The 17,314-nt window shown below is 49.7% G+C and overlaps 1 protein-coding gene across 1 annotated transcript in view; it reads right to left on the minus strand.

The window, feature by feature from the left end:
- Window positions 1-3,139: 3,139 nt before the first annotated feature.
- LOC119375945 (acetylcholinesterase) overlaps window positions 3,140-17,314 on the minus strand; it is a 36,109-nt gene continuing 21,934 nt past the window's right edge. Inside the window, exons 2-3 of the mRNA XM_037645963.2 lie at window positions 13,798-15,014; window positions 3,140-3,953 (exon numbers count right to left, since the gene is read on the minus strand). Coding sequence (XP_037501891.1) covers window positions 3,812-3,953; window positions 13,798-15,014 — 1,359 coding nt within the window. The 3' untranslated portion in view covers window positions 3,140-3,811. The remainder of the gene's footprint in view (window positions 3,954-13,797; window positions 15,015-17,314) is intronic.

A 17,314-nucleotide genomic window follows, 5' to 3' on the forward strand; every position in this document is an offset into this window, starting at 1 on the left:
TAATAAGTAAAGGAATGTAGGGTACGTGATTGGAACCTCATTAGGAGGATAAATATGCACACAATTGTAAATAAACCAAACACACTAGTCGCGTTGCTTGCGGAGCTTAATCGCGCGTTGCAACCCCCGCTGTGTTGTTAGCACAATATGGTAGTAGGAGACTCAGTAAAGATCTCTCAGTAATATCACAGACATTCTCGGAGACATGCTTTATCTCATTTTCGCTTGCATTGCATTATGTCGAGTAGCTAGCTCAGCTCCCTTCAAAGCACGAAGTAATGTAGGTAAACGAAAGAAAAATGTGTTGCCCTTCGAGACCGAAGCACAAGAACCACTTGAGGCATGTGCGATATACGATTGTATTGCGCTTTCTTGGTAAAAAGAGAAAAAAAAAACAGCGGAATGCCACAATAGGTCGACAAGCAGCGAATGAAACCAGCGGCAAGACGCAATTTTCACGTTTAGGATGTGACGTTCCTGTTATCATCCTACGCTTTTGGTGTTTATGAGAAGTGCAATAAGTAACATCGTATGGGACAGGGACGAAAAAACAGCGATATCAGCAAGTAATACCGAACAAAAAGTGCTGGAGATGTGAAGGTCACGGAGGCACTTCACAACCACTTCAGACGTGGAATGGTGCGATGGACGCTTTGGAACCGGACTTTTCATTATATTCTAGAGGGGGAACGCATTCCTAATCAGTTCTGGTACTGTCTGCACAGCGACTGTGTCGAGCGGAGGAACGAAGTGCGAGAAAGGTGGTATGAGGTAGTAGGCATATACTCGGACACAAAATGGGATTCTGCATACATTCATGGGCCTTGGTTATTTGCTTGCGAAGTTTAACCCGCTTAACCACTCACGGCTTTTCGAGGCGCTAATCTTAAAGGGGTCATGAAGCACCCCTTGGGCTGATTGAAAAAACACATTCTGCGGAAAGCTGACACGGCTATGAACTGCTCTGCCAAATATTACAGTCGTGCGCGCCGCGTAATGGCCACAAGCGGAGCGCGAAGTTGCCGTTTCCCCAGGCACCCTCTTTTCAAACAGAGGCCGGTTCTCACTCTCGTCGGTGGGCGGGGCGTCTGTCCGCTGTACGTCGCAAGAGACATAGCATGCTTATTGGCCGATAGCCGACGTAAATCGAGAGCGGCGTTCGGATCAGATGCGCTTCTTGCCGCGGGGTGCCGCCACTTGCCGGCGCCACACTCCTCAGTACACGGTGGCCGCACTCGCGCAAGCGAATCACAGCGGGAGAGCGATCGCGTTTCATGACGCGCGCTGGCGTAACTTCTTTCCCCCATGCCATCCCTCCCTGTCTAGCTTCCAGTGCGCTCGCCGGCACGAGAAAAGAGAGAAAGCGCTGGGAGCGTGCGCCAAACCCCCGTAACTCCGCTGATTCTTGACGGATTCGAGAAATTTTTGCGGCAATCGATTCGGGAGGCAGTACACTCCGATACTGAGGCCATTAGATCATTACTTGGAAAAGTGGTTCATGACCCCTTTAAGGGGAGGCTTTTGCTTTGCCTCCCACTGTGCGCTGTGAGTATTGAGGCCCGCGGTAAAATCAGTTGCCTTTTTCTTTTTATTTTCTGTTCATGTTGAGGAACCGAAAGTGTCACGTATCGAGACCGTGCACACCGTCGCAAAACGACCCCAAACGAGACAGAACAAGTGGCAACATTCGCTGACTCAAGCGGGTGCAACATTTCAATAATCTCAACAGAGCTTCCGGCGGCCACCGCTCGGCGGCGCCACGGTACGTGGAAGTTGCAAATAACGCGCGTTCGTGGAGTCCAGCATCTGTCAAGCTAGCCGAGTTGGTTTAGCCTCGGGCGCTTACTGCCGCGGCCGCAGCGACGTGGGTTCGATTCCCAGCGGCGGATCTTTTTCTTGGTTTTTTTCTTTCTCACCCGTTGGCGTTCATTATATGAACGTCATATCCGGTAACGGAAGTACTTGGTGGACCCCGGCTTAAAACACTTTCGTGTTAAAATTACTATCCATCTACATTATACATACTTGTTTCATTGATATGTTTACTCATAGTTGCACCATTTCAATGTACCATTTCATCCGTTGTGCTGCTTCTTTAGGTATCTGTATCCGCTGGCTTCGTATGATTCTTTCTAATGCAAAACAGTATATTGATCAGGCGATTAAATACATAGATCAGGCGACTCAACAATCCATTGATTAGGCGATTCAATACATTGAATCACCTGATCTCACGGTGACGTAGTTACGGCGATATTACAATGCAATATTTAAAAACAAAACGAACTAAGCTTACACATTTATTTCTGATCCATTTTACCAAAAGTTGCAACTGTTTTGAGGCGATAATTTATTAGCTTCAATTGATGTAGGGCGCTTTCCTTAGGCGTTCATTTGAGTTACTTTTCGATAAAGGATTGTACCGATCTATATGTTTCCTCTATGGCTTATGACATTTCTTATGGAGGTAATGGTTGCCTGCGTTTGTCGAAATAGGCACGAGTGTATCGGGTGCACCAATAGTTGTTATTAGAAAGGTTAGAGTTGAAATAAAGAGAAAGAATCAATAAAATATAACGGCACTGACGGCCATTCTTTTGTGCGTAGTAGTGAGGGACTCTCAGTGATCTCCAACCCAAAGCGTTTTGAGTCTGTTCCTCTGGCGTAGCCATGGAGGGGGGGGGGGGGGTGGGAGGGTCCCTAAAATTTTCGGTTTGCCCTTTGTATATACATACCACACCTACAAACGCACGCACGAACACACTTAAACTATGGATGAACCCCTTCCCCCCACTCTTCAAGGAAGATTCTGTCTATGCTACTGGTCTATCCCGTACTCTTTAGTCTTTAGAACTCTATTTAAGAGTGCGTGTCAAAAGAGTCAGTAGGCTGTGGTAACCACTCGGCTGTGAAAACATCTGCGCAATTAAAAAAAAACTCGAGCAATATTGGTTACTCATTCTTGATATGTGATTATTCCGCAATGTTTCATTTCCAAAAGAACGACGAGACATTGGAATGGGCATATTTCTTTTGTATTGTGCGACGCTTTTATTGACAAGAAAATCGCGGTTTAAGTGCAGCTGTTGTGCTGTCACCATTCGCAAAACCATTTTGCTAGCAATAAGAGGGAAGCAATGTCTAGTGATGCAAATCAGGACATACAATGTATCATAAAACTTTAATCGCGGCAAATTGCACATTGTAACAGTATCTGTTGGCGTGTAGAAACAAGGTGGTTACCTAAATGCTAAATTTGAAGAAATGGATAGCAATATGAATGACTGAAGACACAAAGAGACCCACACAGCGCTTTATAAGGGCGAAGCTTTCTTACGTTTTTTCGCCAATATGTCTTCTGTGTACTTGAGATGTGACACAGCACCGTTTACGGTGACTTGTATATCACTTTTAGTACTTATATATCGTAAGTACATGGTGACGTGAAAACGCATTATATATTTTTGTTCATCACGGCGGTGTTTACCTCCTGCCGTTTTATTCTATAGCGCCAGTTTTCCTTCAAGTTCCAGGATATTTATTTTAAAGGAATTATATTTCATGCGAAACATGGAGAATTTGCATGCGTATTACTAGCACAGAATAACAGTGGCTAGCTGTTAAGTGAGGTTGCCTGTTGTTAACTCACACGGACTAATGTTCCCTACTCTCGGCGCTACTCTTGTTAACTATTTGTTGTTATAACTATACAATAAAAAAATTACGTGCACACTATTGCACCTTTCTCACTCCAGTAAGTAATTCATACGCAGTGACAATTTCTTTTAAGGAACATCGGTGTAAACTATATTCAGAAAAGTGGCCTCCATCTTTCGCAGTGACTGGCGCGGAATTCTTGCGTCTCATTGAATTGACCTTCATCCATCACCAACATGACGGGCGAGTTTCTGGTGTACGGCGTCCATTCCTGATTGCCCGGAAGTGTAGGAACACTGTCGAAAGAAAAAGAGTAGTTTAGGGCTGCAAAATTCAAGACGCTTTAGAGAGAATTTAGAAGAGGCGAAATGAGGGCGTGAACCATCTCCGCATATGTTGCGAGGACAGTCGATCATGCCATGACACAGCGGGTTGATGTCGCAATTCTTCGCAAAAAATTAAGATGGCAGCTGCACCAGGCCAGACGGCGCAGCGTACAAAGCTAACAATTGTGCGAATTTGTGTGAAAATCGCATGGATTACAGACGCCTCAATGGTACTTCCTGAATTAAAGTTTCCCACATTTTCGCATTTCTGTGCTTAACTTTAACTTTCGGCAAAGAAACGAAAAAAAAGGTATCATGGGTATCCCGCTAGGGCGTACGCCAGTTGGATGAAATGATGGTTTGGCGACGTTGGACACAGTTTAGCCGGAGGAGCACCCGTCCTGTTAAGCTGCGTCCAGTGTCCTTTCTAGAGTTACCCTACCATAAGCTCATCGCCAAGCCACCATGAACCAACTAGCTCCTTTCTTCGCATTTCTGGATCAACTGAGCCAAATGACGCGAGCATGCAAGAGTACGCTTGACATCCGGGGGGTGCGGGAGCGGAGTGTGTACATTATAAGAGAGAGGAGTGATCGCACCAGTTTGGTTACTAGGAATGCGTGTACATTTGCGTAGCTCTTCTGACACTCACGTACAACACTGAAGCTCGAGGCGAGCCCTCAGAAACGTGGCCACCCTCTTGAACAAACGCAGACTTTAAATAAAACTCAACCAGCTTCAATGACCTAACATCGCGAATACTGGGTAAATAGCGGAACTGGTGGCATCATATTGCTATTTCGTTGCTCGACTTTGCTCTGTAATAGTTTTACCACTATATGCCTAAATGAAAGTCCGGTCTTGCTATCAGAATTAACGCAACAATTCTTGCAACACATGTAACATGATTGAGGAGCGCACAAGTCATGCAGAGACTTGCTTGTCCATGGATTTTCGTCGACAGTGTCGCCATGTATTTATTTATTATTATTTGAGTGAAATATTTTAAGCCGAAAATTTGGCCCAATTCAGGTATGAAACGCCATTGACTTTTCTCCTGTACAATACAAAAATGTATGTACAAAAAACGCAAGAGATTAACGCAGGAAACTAAACATAGGCTAAAAAGAAAAATAGCATGAAAATCACTTTACAGATGTGGCCATCAAATGGAAGGAACGAAACGTGCATATCGTAGGAACAACAAAAGTAGAAGCGGCAAAAAAACTAAAAATGCTAGATGTTCAAAAGATGGCACTGCATGGCGCTAAGAAAATCATCGGAGCTAAATATGCTATTGGCAAAGAATTCCAAACCGCGACCGTGCGAGAGAAGAAGCAGTATCGAAAGGCTTTTGTGCGAGCGAAGATAGGTGCCAAGGAATGTTTATGCCTGTGTCGCAGTATCCTTGCACTGAGACGTTGAACAGATGTCGGGAGAGCTGAACGGATCTTACCTGTAAGGCAGTTGTGAAGGAATGAAAAGCCATTCAGGGCTTCCAACGTAGGTATTTTATTAAGCTTCATGAAATCTCTAGGAGAATATAGACGTTTGTACTTTCCAACTATAAATCTCAGTGCTTCCCGTTGAAAGTTTTCTAGTTGCATAATATCTTTTTGGTAAAGCGGATCCCATACCATAGAGACATACTCCAGTTTAGACCTTATGCAGGCATATAAGCTAGAAGTTTTATGCTACATGGTGCATTTTTTAGTTTTATTTTGAGGCACCACAGTTTCCGGAGACAGGCTAGACAAATTGCAGACGTATGCCGTGACATAGTGAACTTATTCAATGAATACGCAAATGCACTGGAAAGTTTGTTTTCCTGGTAACACAGCGTAGTACTGCGTATCTGACTTTAAAACAGTTCCACAACTTATGCACCAATCTCTGAAACATACACTGTTTTGTAACAATATGTGGTCATTAGTGGATGATATTTCTTTGAATACAACATAATCATCAGCAAACAACTTAGTTGATACAGTACCGCGAACCACTTTCACCAGATCATTTACATAGATAAGAAACAACAATGGGCCTATGACACTACCTTGTGGTACCCCCGCGGTAAAAGGAACCACAGGAGATGAGTGATTTCTGACTTCTACAAATGGCTGCAGTTGGAAAGATATGCGCTAATATATTTAACAATGAAGGATGGCAGGCCGATGCTTCCTAATTAATACAAGAGCCACCATTTGGCACTTTGTCGAAGGCATTCGAAAAATCTATAAACATAATATTGCCACGCCCACTTCTTGTCTTGTTTTGATGTATTCGGGTTTGACCGGCACAGACGGTTATCAACGCTCGACGCTGTCCGCGAAGTAGTGTTCTAGAAGCGTCGCGATTGTAGTAGATCGGTTTGTTAAGACGGCGCCCCGCACGCGAATGTTCCAGCTTTGTCTAGAGATTACGCCGCCACCAGCGATATTGCTGGAAAGTTCGATAGCGCCTGTATAAAAGCCTACGCGCGTGACCGCTTGTCAGTTTTGATCGACGGACGACGCCCTGTTCGCCGCTATCATTGTACAGCGTGCATTGCTGTAGTTCTAGTTCTCATTTTCCGGCCACAAGTTCGGCCAAATAAACAGTTTCATCCTACAAACGCCGACTGCTGTCTTCGTCGACGTCACGACCACGTGACATCTGGTGGAGGTGCTGCTTCATGATCCGGACGCCACCGCGGAGCGCTGACCCAAGCCCAAGCCGCGAAGAAGACGACTCTAAGGACAACCCGGATCCTCGAACCAGCCGCCTGCAGAAAGGACTACCCCCCCCATACGGACTCCTACCGGATAAGCCAAAAGCCACGGCGACAAGAACAACAGGCACGATGACGGCCGCAGCGAACCCTGCCGCGATAGTGATGCAGCCGCCCAGGGAGCCGCCGACATTTCGTGGTTCGCCATGTGAAGACCCCGAAACCTGGCTGGAGACGTTCGAAAGGGTCGCAACATTTAACAACTGGAACGCCGACGACAAGCTGCGCCACGTGTACTTCTGCCTGGAAGAAGCAGCAAGGACATGGCTCGAGAACCGGGAGTCCACGCTTCGAACCTGGGATCTCTTTCGTAGTGCTTTTTTGGAGACGTTCACGAGCGTCGTTCGAAAGGAAAGGGCCGCATCCTTGCTGGAGACACGGGTTCAGCTCCCGAACGAAAACGTGAGCATCTTCGCGGAAGAAATGACCCGGCTGTTCCGCCACGCTGACCCCAACATGCCTGAAGAAAAGAAGGTTCGTTTCCTCATGCGAGGAGTAAAGGAACAGCTCTTCGCTGGCCTTATGAGGAATCCGCCGAATACCGTCCAAGAATTTGTCTCCGAAGCAACAACAATCGAGAAAACGCTTGAGATGCGAACACGCCAATACAACCGCAGCCTCTCGACCACAAGCTACGCCGACGTTCAAGCGCTAGGATCCGCCGACCTGCGTGAGACGATTCGAGCAATCGTGCAAGAGGAGCTGCGAAAACTTCTACCTTCGTCGCAACCTCAAGTAGATTCCATCGCCGACCTCGTGCACCAGGAGATCCAGCATTCACTCGGTGCTCCTCAGCTAGTAGAGCCGCAGCCGCAAGCTATGAGCTATGCTGCTGCAGCCCGCCGTCATGCTCCTCCTCCACGCCCACGCCAAGACGATACACCGCCGCAGTACCGTCGCCAGACTCCGCCGCCGCCACCGATGCCCTACCGTCCACCTGTCGGCCGTACGCCGCCGCCGCCACCGACGCCCTACCGCCCACCTGTCGGCCAGCGCTACACCCCGAGGAAAACCGATGTCTGGCGCGCCCCTGACAACCGCCCGCTCTGCTACCATTGCGGGGAGGCCGGCCACACGTACCGCCGCTGCCAGTACCGACAGATGGGACTGCGAGGATTCGCCATCAACGCGCCGCGACCGCAGCCAGGCGAACGGCCTCGCGACATCGACGACTACCTAACCGGAACGCAGTGGCAAGAACGACGTCCTTCACGCTCGCCGTCGCCCGGCCGCTACATGTCCCCGCACCGCCGGCCGTACACTGGCCCAAACCGGGGCCGGTCGCCTAGCCCGTATCCGGAAAACTAAGGACAGCAACCGATGGAGGTGCGGTTGCTGTACGACGAACTACCGAAGATCCTCCGCCGACGACGACGACGTCGCGACGAAACCTTCAGAACACAACGCGAACCAGACAGACCCCTGACGACGAGATCTTGCGGACCAAAGAAGACCCGACGACGCAACATGGAAGCAGCGGAACAAACCGACGCAGCCGTGACCCGACGCCGAGACCCAACCGCAACGCAAGACGACGAACTAGCGACCTCGACGTTCTCATCGACGGCCACAACGTCACCGCTCTCGTCGATACTGGAGCCGACTATTGCGTCATCAGTGGGCCCTTCGCCACGAAGTTGAAGAAAGTTAAGACCGCTTGGGAAGGCCCCGAAATCCGCACCGCTGGAGGCCATCTGATAACGCCGATTGGTGTCTGCACGGCGAGAGTTACCATCAATAACCGGACTTATCCTGCGAGCTTTGTAATCCTACAAAACTGCTGCAGGGATGCAATAATTGGAATGGACTTCCTAAGTGAACACGGCGCCGTCATCGACCTGAGGTCCGAGTCGATAACACTAACCTCAGATAAAGCGCTACCGCCCCGCGCGACGCTAGGGAACCATGCATTGAATGTGATAGAAGAGCAGGTGACCATTCCGCCGCGTTCCAGCGTCATTATTTCTGTCGGCACCAAAAAAGCTGAAGACATCGAAGGTGTCATCGAGAGCGATCAGCGTTTGCTGCTAGACCGTGACATTTGCGTCGCAAGGGGCATTGCTCGGTTGCATGAAGGAAAAGGAAGCGTGATGCTAACGAACTTCAGCCAGGAATACAGACACCTGAGCAGGGGCACGACGATTGCATACATCGAAGAAATCTTGGCCGTCAGCGATGCGTTTGCCTTTTCAGATTCTGACGAAGCTACGACGACGATCCCTGAGCCACCCTTCGACGTAAACCCAAGTCTTCCCGCTCGCCAACAGCAACAGCTCCGACGCCTTCTGCAGGAATACAGGGACTGTTTCTCGTCATCATCGCGGGTCCGACAAACGCCCCTTGCTAAGCACCGCATCATAACAGAAGAAAATGCTGGACCACTCCGTCAGAGTCCCTACCGGGTTTCGACGCGGGAACGGGAGGCCGTTAAGAAACAAGTCGATGAAATGCTACGCGACGACATCATCCAGCCGTCCAACAGCCCGTGGGCGTCTCCCGTGGTGTTAGTGAAGAAGAAGGATGGGACCCTACGTTTCTGCGTCGATTATCGTCGCCTGAACAAAATCACAAAGAAGGACGTGTACCCTCTCCCACGGATAGACGACACCCTGGATCGACTCCACAACGCGAATTACTTTTCGTCGATGGACCTCAAGACCGGCTACTGGCAAATTGAAGTCGACGAGAGAGACCGAGAAAAGACCGCCTTTATAACACCGGACGGCCTGTTCGAGTTCAAGGTCATGCCTTTCGGTCTTTGCTCGGCGCCTGCGACTTTCCAACGAGTCATGGATACTGTGTTAGCTGGCTTGAAGTGGCAGACTTGCCTTGTTTACTTGGACGACGTCGTTGTGTATTCCTCGAACTTCGACGAACACCTCCAGCGACTTCAATCCGTACTTCAAGCAATCAAGAACTCCGGGCTCACCCTAAAGCCAGAAAAGTGCCGCTTCGCGTACGAGGAGCTCTTGTTTTTGGGTCACGTGATCAGCAAGACTGGAGTGCTCCCAGACCCGCAGAAAACAGCTGCCATCGCCGCTTTCCCGCCACCCACCGACAAGAAGGCCGTGCGCCGATTTCTCGGCTTGTGCGCCTATTACAGACGCTTTGTCAAAGACTTTTCACGGATCGCCGAGCCACTAACGCAGCTCACGAAGACCGACGTCGAATTCAGGTGGCAAACAGCGCAAGTCGAAGCATTTCATGAACTGAAACGACGCCTGCAGACACCTCCGATACTTGCGCATTTCGACGAATACGCCGATACGGAGATTCACACCGATGCAAGCAGCATAGGACTCGGCGCCGTCCTTGTGCAGCGGACGGGCGGACTGGAAAGGGTTATCAGTTATGCTAGCCGGTCGCTGTCTAAAGCAGAGGTCAACTATTCCACAACAGAAAAGGAGTGCCTCGCCATCATCTGGGCTACGTCAAAGTTTCGCCCCTACCTCTACGGCAGGCCCTTCAAAGTTGTGAGCGACCATCACGCCTTGTGTTGCCTAGCTAACTTGAAGGACCCTTCAGGTCGCCTCGCACGGTGGAGCCTAAGACTTCAAGAATTTGACATTATTGTCGTCTACAAGTCCGGAAGGAAACACTCCGACGCCGACTGCTTGTCTCGTGCCCCCGTCGACCCACCAACGCCCGACGACCAGGATGATGACAGCTTCTTGGGAGCCATAAGTACCGAAGACTTCGCCGCACGACAGCGAGCCGACCCGGAACTGAAGGATCTAGTGGAATACCTGGAGGGCAGGACCGTCGTTGTCCCAAAAGTATTCAGGCGAGGATTGGCATCATTTTCCTTGAAAAACAACGTCCTCGTAAAGAAGAACTTCACTCCGGCCCGAGCCAGCTACCTTATCGTTGTACCTTCGGGACTGCGACCAGAAATTTTGCATGCCCTGCACGACGACCCAACGGCTGGACACCTCGGACTTTCCCGAACGCTCGCACGAGTACAAGAAAAGTACTACTGGCCGCGCCTTGCCGCCGACGTCACTCGCTACGTAAGGACGTGCCGAGACTGTCAGCGACGGAAGACACCGCCCACAAGACCAGCAGGCTTCCTTCAGCCGATCGAGCCTCCTCGGCGACCATTCGAGCAGATCGGGATGGACCTCCTGGGGCCGTTCCCAACGTCGACTTGCGGAAATAAATGGATCGTCGTGGCTACCGACTACCTCACCCGCTACGCCGAAACAAAAGCCCTGCCCAAAGGCAGTGCCGCTGAGGTAGCCAAGTTCTTCGTTGAGAACATCGTCCTTCGACACGGCGCCCCAGAGGTTCTCATCACCGACAGAGGTACGGCGTTCACGGCTGACCTGACTCAGGCGATCTTGGAATACAGCCACACAAGCCACCGCCGCACCACCGCGTACCACCCACAGACCAACGGCCTCACCGAGCGTCTAAATAAGACCATCGCCGACATGCTGGCCATGTACGTCGACGTCGAACACAAGACGTGGGACGCCATCCTTCCGTACGTGACCTTCGCGTACAACACGGCCGTACAGGAAACGACGCAGATGACGCCATACAAGTTGGTCTACGGACGGAGCCCGGCAACGACGCTCGACGCCATGCTACCAAACGTGACCGACGAGGAAAACATCGACGTGACCACCTACCTACAGCGCGCCGAAGAAGCTCGACAGCTCGCCCGCCTGCGCATCAAGACCCAGCAGTACACCGACAGCCGTCGCTACAATCTTCGACGACGCTTCGTGGAATACCAACCCGGCGACCGTGTTTGGGTCTGGACGCCGATACGCCGACGTGGGCTTAGCGAAAAACTCCTTCGGCGTTATTTCGGGCCATACAAGGTTCTTCGACGCCTCGGCGCTCTTGACTACGAGGTCATCCCGGACGGCATTACGAACTCCCAGCGACGCCGCGCACGACCTGAAGTCGTCCATGTCGTGCGCCTTAAGCCGTTTTTCGCGCGTTAGCGAGCCTGGGGACTCTATTTTTTCCCTTTGTTATTGTAATTTATTTGTGTATACACTTGTTTTTTTCTCTTCTATGTTCTTTCACAAGCATCGGGACGATGCTTTTTCAGAGGGGGGCATTGCCACGCCCACTTCTTGTCTTGTTTTGATGTATTCGGGTTTGACCGGCACAGACGGTTATCAACGCTCGACGCTGTCCGCGAAGTAGTGTTCTAGAAGCGTCGCGATTGTAGTAGATCGGTTTGTTAAGATTGCGCCCCGCACGCGAATGTTCCAGCTTTGTCTAGCGCCACCAGCGATATTGCTGGAAAGTTCGATAGCGCCTGTATAAAAGCCTACGCGCGTGACCGCTTGTCAGTTTTGATCGACGGACGACGCCCTGTTCGCCGCTATCATTGTACAGCGTGCATTGCTGTAGTTCTAGTTCTCATTTTCCGGCCACAAGTTCGGCCAAATAAACAGTTTCATCCTACAAACGCCGACTGCTGTCTTCGTCGACGTCACGACCACGTGACAATATGAACCTGCTCAGCGACATCTAGTACAGCTAAGATCTCGTGCACAGTCGAAACCAACTGAGTAATTGTAGACTTTCTGAAGCCATGTTGATGTGTTGACAACACCCCTTGATCGGCTAGAAACTCTTGAATGTAACATGCAACATCGTGCTGCAAAAAATTGCAACACGTGCTTATGACTGAGACAGGGCGGTAATTATTTACAGAAAGCTGCGGTCACCTTTTTTCCGGTCACCTATCTTGTGAATGAGTGCAGCACTTTCAATGCGCCAGTCACTTGAGATGTCACAGGTAGTTATTGTTAGGCTAAACATCTTGGTCAAAAAACCGGAAATCTGCTCAGTGTAGCCTCTAAGAAATGTGTTTGGAATAGCGCTTGCACCTTCTTCAGTTATTACTAGTGTTTTCTCTGGTTCTGTCATGGAGTACTGATAATCGTATTCGTCTAGCTCAGAAAATGCGGTCTGAAAATACCGATTGAAAACCTTGCGATTTCCATTGGGTCCTGTATAATTCCATCATGCAGTTTTAATTTCAGTATCCCCTCATTAGCTTCGCTTATATAGCGCCAAAATTTTGGGTGGTCAGTCCTAATATACTAAACCAAAATTTTGCTGAGAAAATTGTTTGTTGCACATATTGCGCAAGTTGAATCCTGGGAAACACTGGGAGTATCCTGAATGCAGCCCCGCTGTGGTGGTCTAGTGGCTATGGCGCTCGACTGTTGACCCGAAGGTCGCGGGATCGAATCCCGGCCGCGGCGGCTGCATTATTGATGGAGTCGAAAACGTTTGAGGCCCGTGCACGTTAAAGGACCCCAGGTGGTCGAAATTTCCGGAGCCCTCCACTACGGCGTCTCTCATATTCATATCGTGGTTTTGGGACGTTAGACCTCAGATATTATTATTGTGAATGGAACACTGAGTGTTTGCACTTCTTTCCTCTGCGGGCCCTTTGCTTCGGACTCTATCTATCTATCTATCTATCTATCTATCTATCTATCTTCCGGAGAGCGCAGGACTTTAGCCATCGCCGAACATTCTGGTTATAGACACCTTTATTTAAGTGGACAGTAGGTGAGCAATGGAGTTTGCCCAATTTATGTGACACATAACCGTTAGGAGGTGGGGACGCTCCGTACGGATTTTCCACCTTACCTCGACCTGTTTAAACTGGTTTCGCCTGAGCTTGGTAGACCGTTTCAGAGGTGAGCAGATCTGGCGACGCATGGTAGACGCGTAGCGCTCTTCTTTGCGGGCAATCAAGGCTTCCCCTCCAGCCGTAACTATGGAACGAAATTGGGGAACTGCGTGGCTGCTGCTGTATTAGATATTCTATCAGATCAGGTAGAAAGACGCAATCGCGCTCAGCGGGTATCGCCGACAATTGTCTAGCTCTCATGCAAAAAAAAAAAACGATGGTCTTACATTTTATTCGTCATATTTATATATTCTCTCGAATTTATTTGCACATAGGTCTTTTCATGGTCAGCGGACCTTCCAGCTTATAATCATGTCCTCCCGTCCCGCTAAACGAAATATTACTGAACAAAAATGCGAAAAATTACGAACCCATTATCGGAGAAGGCGGCCACCATCCGCATGAAGACTTCGCTCATGCGGCCGTCCCGTGATGTTGGCTCTGCTGCGTACCACTCACCGAACAGGAAGGATAGGTCGGAAGAATGGGGCGGCCCCATCCAATCGGGCAGCGAGTGCATCGGCGACTTCTGTGCGAAGAGATACGCAAATACTTTTCCACCCCTATCTCTGTGCTTCTCGGCAAAGAATCGTAGCGGACAGTTGAACACCCTGTCCGACGTAAAGTCAACGTATTGTCTCCTCAGAGCATTGTTGTCACCCTGCGGCGCATCCTCAGTATACATTCTCAGCACGTCTGGTGTGTCCTGTTTCCATATACGTGACAAACGAGCTTGAAGAGAATCGGTGAGTTCAGTAGAAGACAATGAAACAAGATCTTCGGCTACAAGGTCTGGTGCCGCTGGGGACCGTAGTAATAGAGCTGCCTCATCTAATGTGACACCTGCCATGACCTCGACAGGTGAAAAGAAACCCCGTTTGATAGCCACCATTGGATCCCTCGGAATAAAAGCATCGTGATATGTGGGAAAAAAAGGAATCATTTTTGGGGATACGCTCTCGGCAGCCGCGACGACGAGCTCCTCCGCAGACTTGCTGCGGAGGCAATCTATGACCCCTTCTGGGTCGGAAGAAATGTTTCTTCCATTCAAGCAGCCTGCCATGCTAGCGACCCTGTCTCCTTTGGCCACGCTCTCTTGCACCGTATCCCACATGTCGATGCCGTACATAACGCCACTCATCAAGACCGCTCTCTTGAAGAGGCCCTGGCTCATTGGCGACATGATGTGGGCATGCACGCTCATCGATCCCGCACTCTGACCGAATATTGTGACTCGTTGCGGATCGCCACCAAAAAACTCGATGTTACGCTTGACCCACTTGAGCGCCATGACCTGGTCTAAGAGCCCGACGTTCCCCGGTGCCTCTGGAGAGTAGGCGTTCAAGAAGCCGAGGATGCCTAGGCGGTAGTTAATGGAGACGACGAGCACGTCCGTAAGCGCAGTCAACACCACTGCACTGTAGAGCGCCTGATTGGCGCTGCCGTAACTAAAGCCCCCTCCGTGGATCCACACCAACACCGGTCGACTTGAATCCGCATTACTCGCATTCTCGGGAACCCAGACGTTGAGATAAAGGCAGTCCTCTGTGTTGGTAACGCCTTGCATGTTGACGCCTCTTATGGTTACCTGCACATCCAAAACGTCAGAACCAGAGTTAACGCGTTAGTGAGACATTATGTAATCCTGGCCGCAAGGTTTTATACTTAGTGACACTGGCGCTGATTCAAGCTTTCAGCATGCCTATGGATTTCAACACATCTTACCGATAAAAACTATTGTCATGGTGGTCGAGTTAACATTTGAAAAGCAAATCAAAGCGAGACGGTGTTTCGACTGTCATCATAAGCCTTACAGTAGAAACGCACGCGTAATACATACTGTGTTATTATCGGGCGCGAGGCCCACCACTGGAAACGCCGGCGCCACCGCCGGCGTGACGTGCTTGGCAGGATCACGTGGTCTCAGCGGTCGCGTCGGCTGCTTGCGGAGCACTGCCGCGTGCTTTGAAAACGAGTTTCAAGTTTCACCTACGCTGCGGTCTGTTCATATGCGGAATTTCTCTCGCATTTTGAACACAATAGGGGATATTTAAGATGTACAGCGCAATCTGTCGACGATCCCATAAGCTAAATCCGCGATGTTTTGTTGGGCGCTAAAGCGAAACCAGTTGCATATCGCCGCCTTTCAGGTTCTAGCTACTGGTTTTTGTAGCGTTAGCTACACTGGCATAGCCAAGCCAGTTTCGCGCGCCTCCTCAAGAACCGTGCTGCAAATGTCATGCAGATATGAATTTCATGCAAGTAGTCCTCTTAACGCATTTATTATTGCGTGGAAACCGCAGAATCGTGCGAGGCGTCAAAACATATGAACTGCGCAAAGAGTGCGAGTTTTAAAGGCCCACCCATTAGAAAGGGTTCAGACATATTTAATCATTATCATCAGTAAAAGCATCAATAAGCTGAGCAGCTGCGTAGGTTGGCCATTGCGTAGGTTGGCCAGCTGCGTAGGTGGACCATTCGCTGATTCGCAAAAGGAAAAATCCGCCTTTTGCATGTCTATGTGGCGCCCTCTTGCGGACATTACCAAAAACAAACCGTGCGGCGTCGGGTTGCGCGTCTGCTGCTACTGCCACCGCTGCCACCGGTGCTGCTGCGTAACACGAAGCTTTACTGCTGCGGCACATGTGCTGAGAGGCCCCGCGTTTCAGCGTTGTGTTGAGGCATGGAGCCCCCTGGGAGTATTTACATACCCGGCGGCTTCTTTTCCGTGACCCCTGTACAGTCGCCATTTGTCCAGCGATTCGTGAAGACCTCACCCTCCACACCCTCCCCCGCCCCCCCTTTTTTTTTCTTCCTTCTTTCTTTCCTTTTTTTTATTTTTTATTTTTTCTCTCTCTTTCCTGCCTTCCGGTGACGGGCTAGCAGACGCACGCGCGTAAGGGTCTTTCCTTTCTGTCTAGCCTCGCACGCCACCGGAGGGCTCACATTGTTGTGCAAATAAAAATTATTATTATTATTATTATTATTAATGGATGGACGAAAACGCCGGTATCAATGAAAATGCCGAGCAAAAAGCAGTTGAATACTTTCATGGCGGCAAGTGGTTGGCACACTCTTAAAAAAAATGGAGTGACCCTCTCTCCTTTAAGGGAGAAACGGCGATGTCCCCAATGTTCGTCTTCAAATGGAGAAACCGTTCCTCCCTTTTCAATGGAGAAACCGTCAAAATCAAGATGGCTGACGCCAAGCCAGTGAAGCGAGCAATAGATTTAGGCCTAGCGAGCGCATCGATTCTCGACTGATAAAGAGTATGCGGCACTGGCAGTCATAACAAACGGTCCCGCTGAGCTTAATATCGAATGCTATGACAATAAAATCAAGCAGACAAACCTGTAGTGATGAAAACCTCGCGAAACGGAACGACGGAACTCGTACGTTTCGCTCGGCCAGCGAGACGGCGTTCACTTTAAAAGAGACGGATACTGCAAAGGGGCTCTCACCCGGAGACTGTACGTTAGGCTTGCTGTCTTTATTTGTCGAAGCGTCACACGGTGTAGCGACGTTATCCACGCGTTTGTGCCTCCAAAATGTACATTCTGTCGCATCAAAACAATCCCGGCGCAGCAGAGCATAGTTTCGATAGATAGATGTTCAACTTCATATAAGTAGGTGGAGCTATGAGAGCGCCGCGGCCGCTAAGTAGGTGGTAGCTGGCGCCATCTAGAGGGATTAAACAATACTAAAAAAAAAAAAGTTGTTTCTGACTGAGGCGGCGTACGTTGATACTGCACACGGCATTTCGGGGAGGTAGGCCCATTCATGGATTACTCAAGGACACCGGAAAGTTGATACGCACACGTTCACTAGGCAGACACATAGTACGCACATTCAATTCAATACATACACAATTCATTCGCATGCACAAAA

Source organism: Rhipicephalus sanguineus, unplaced genomic scaffold, assembly GCF_013339695.2.
Source record: "Rhipicephalus sanguineus isolate Rsan-2018 unplaced genomic scaffold, BIME_Rsan_1.4 Seq10350, whole genome shotgun sequence".
NCBI classification, from domain to species: Eukaryota; Metazoa; Arthropoda; class Arachnida; order Ixodida; family Ixodidae; genus Rhipicephalus; species Rhipicephalus sanguineus.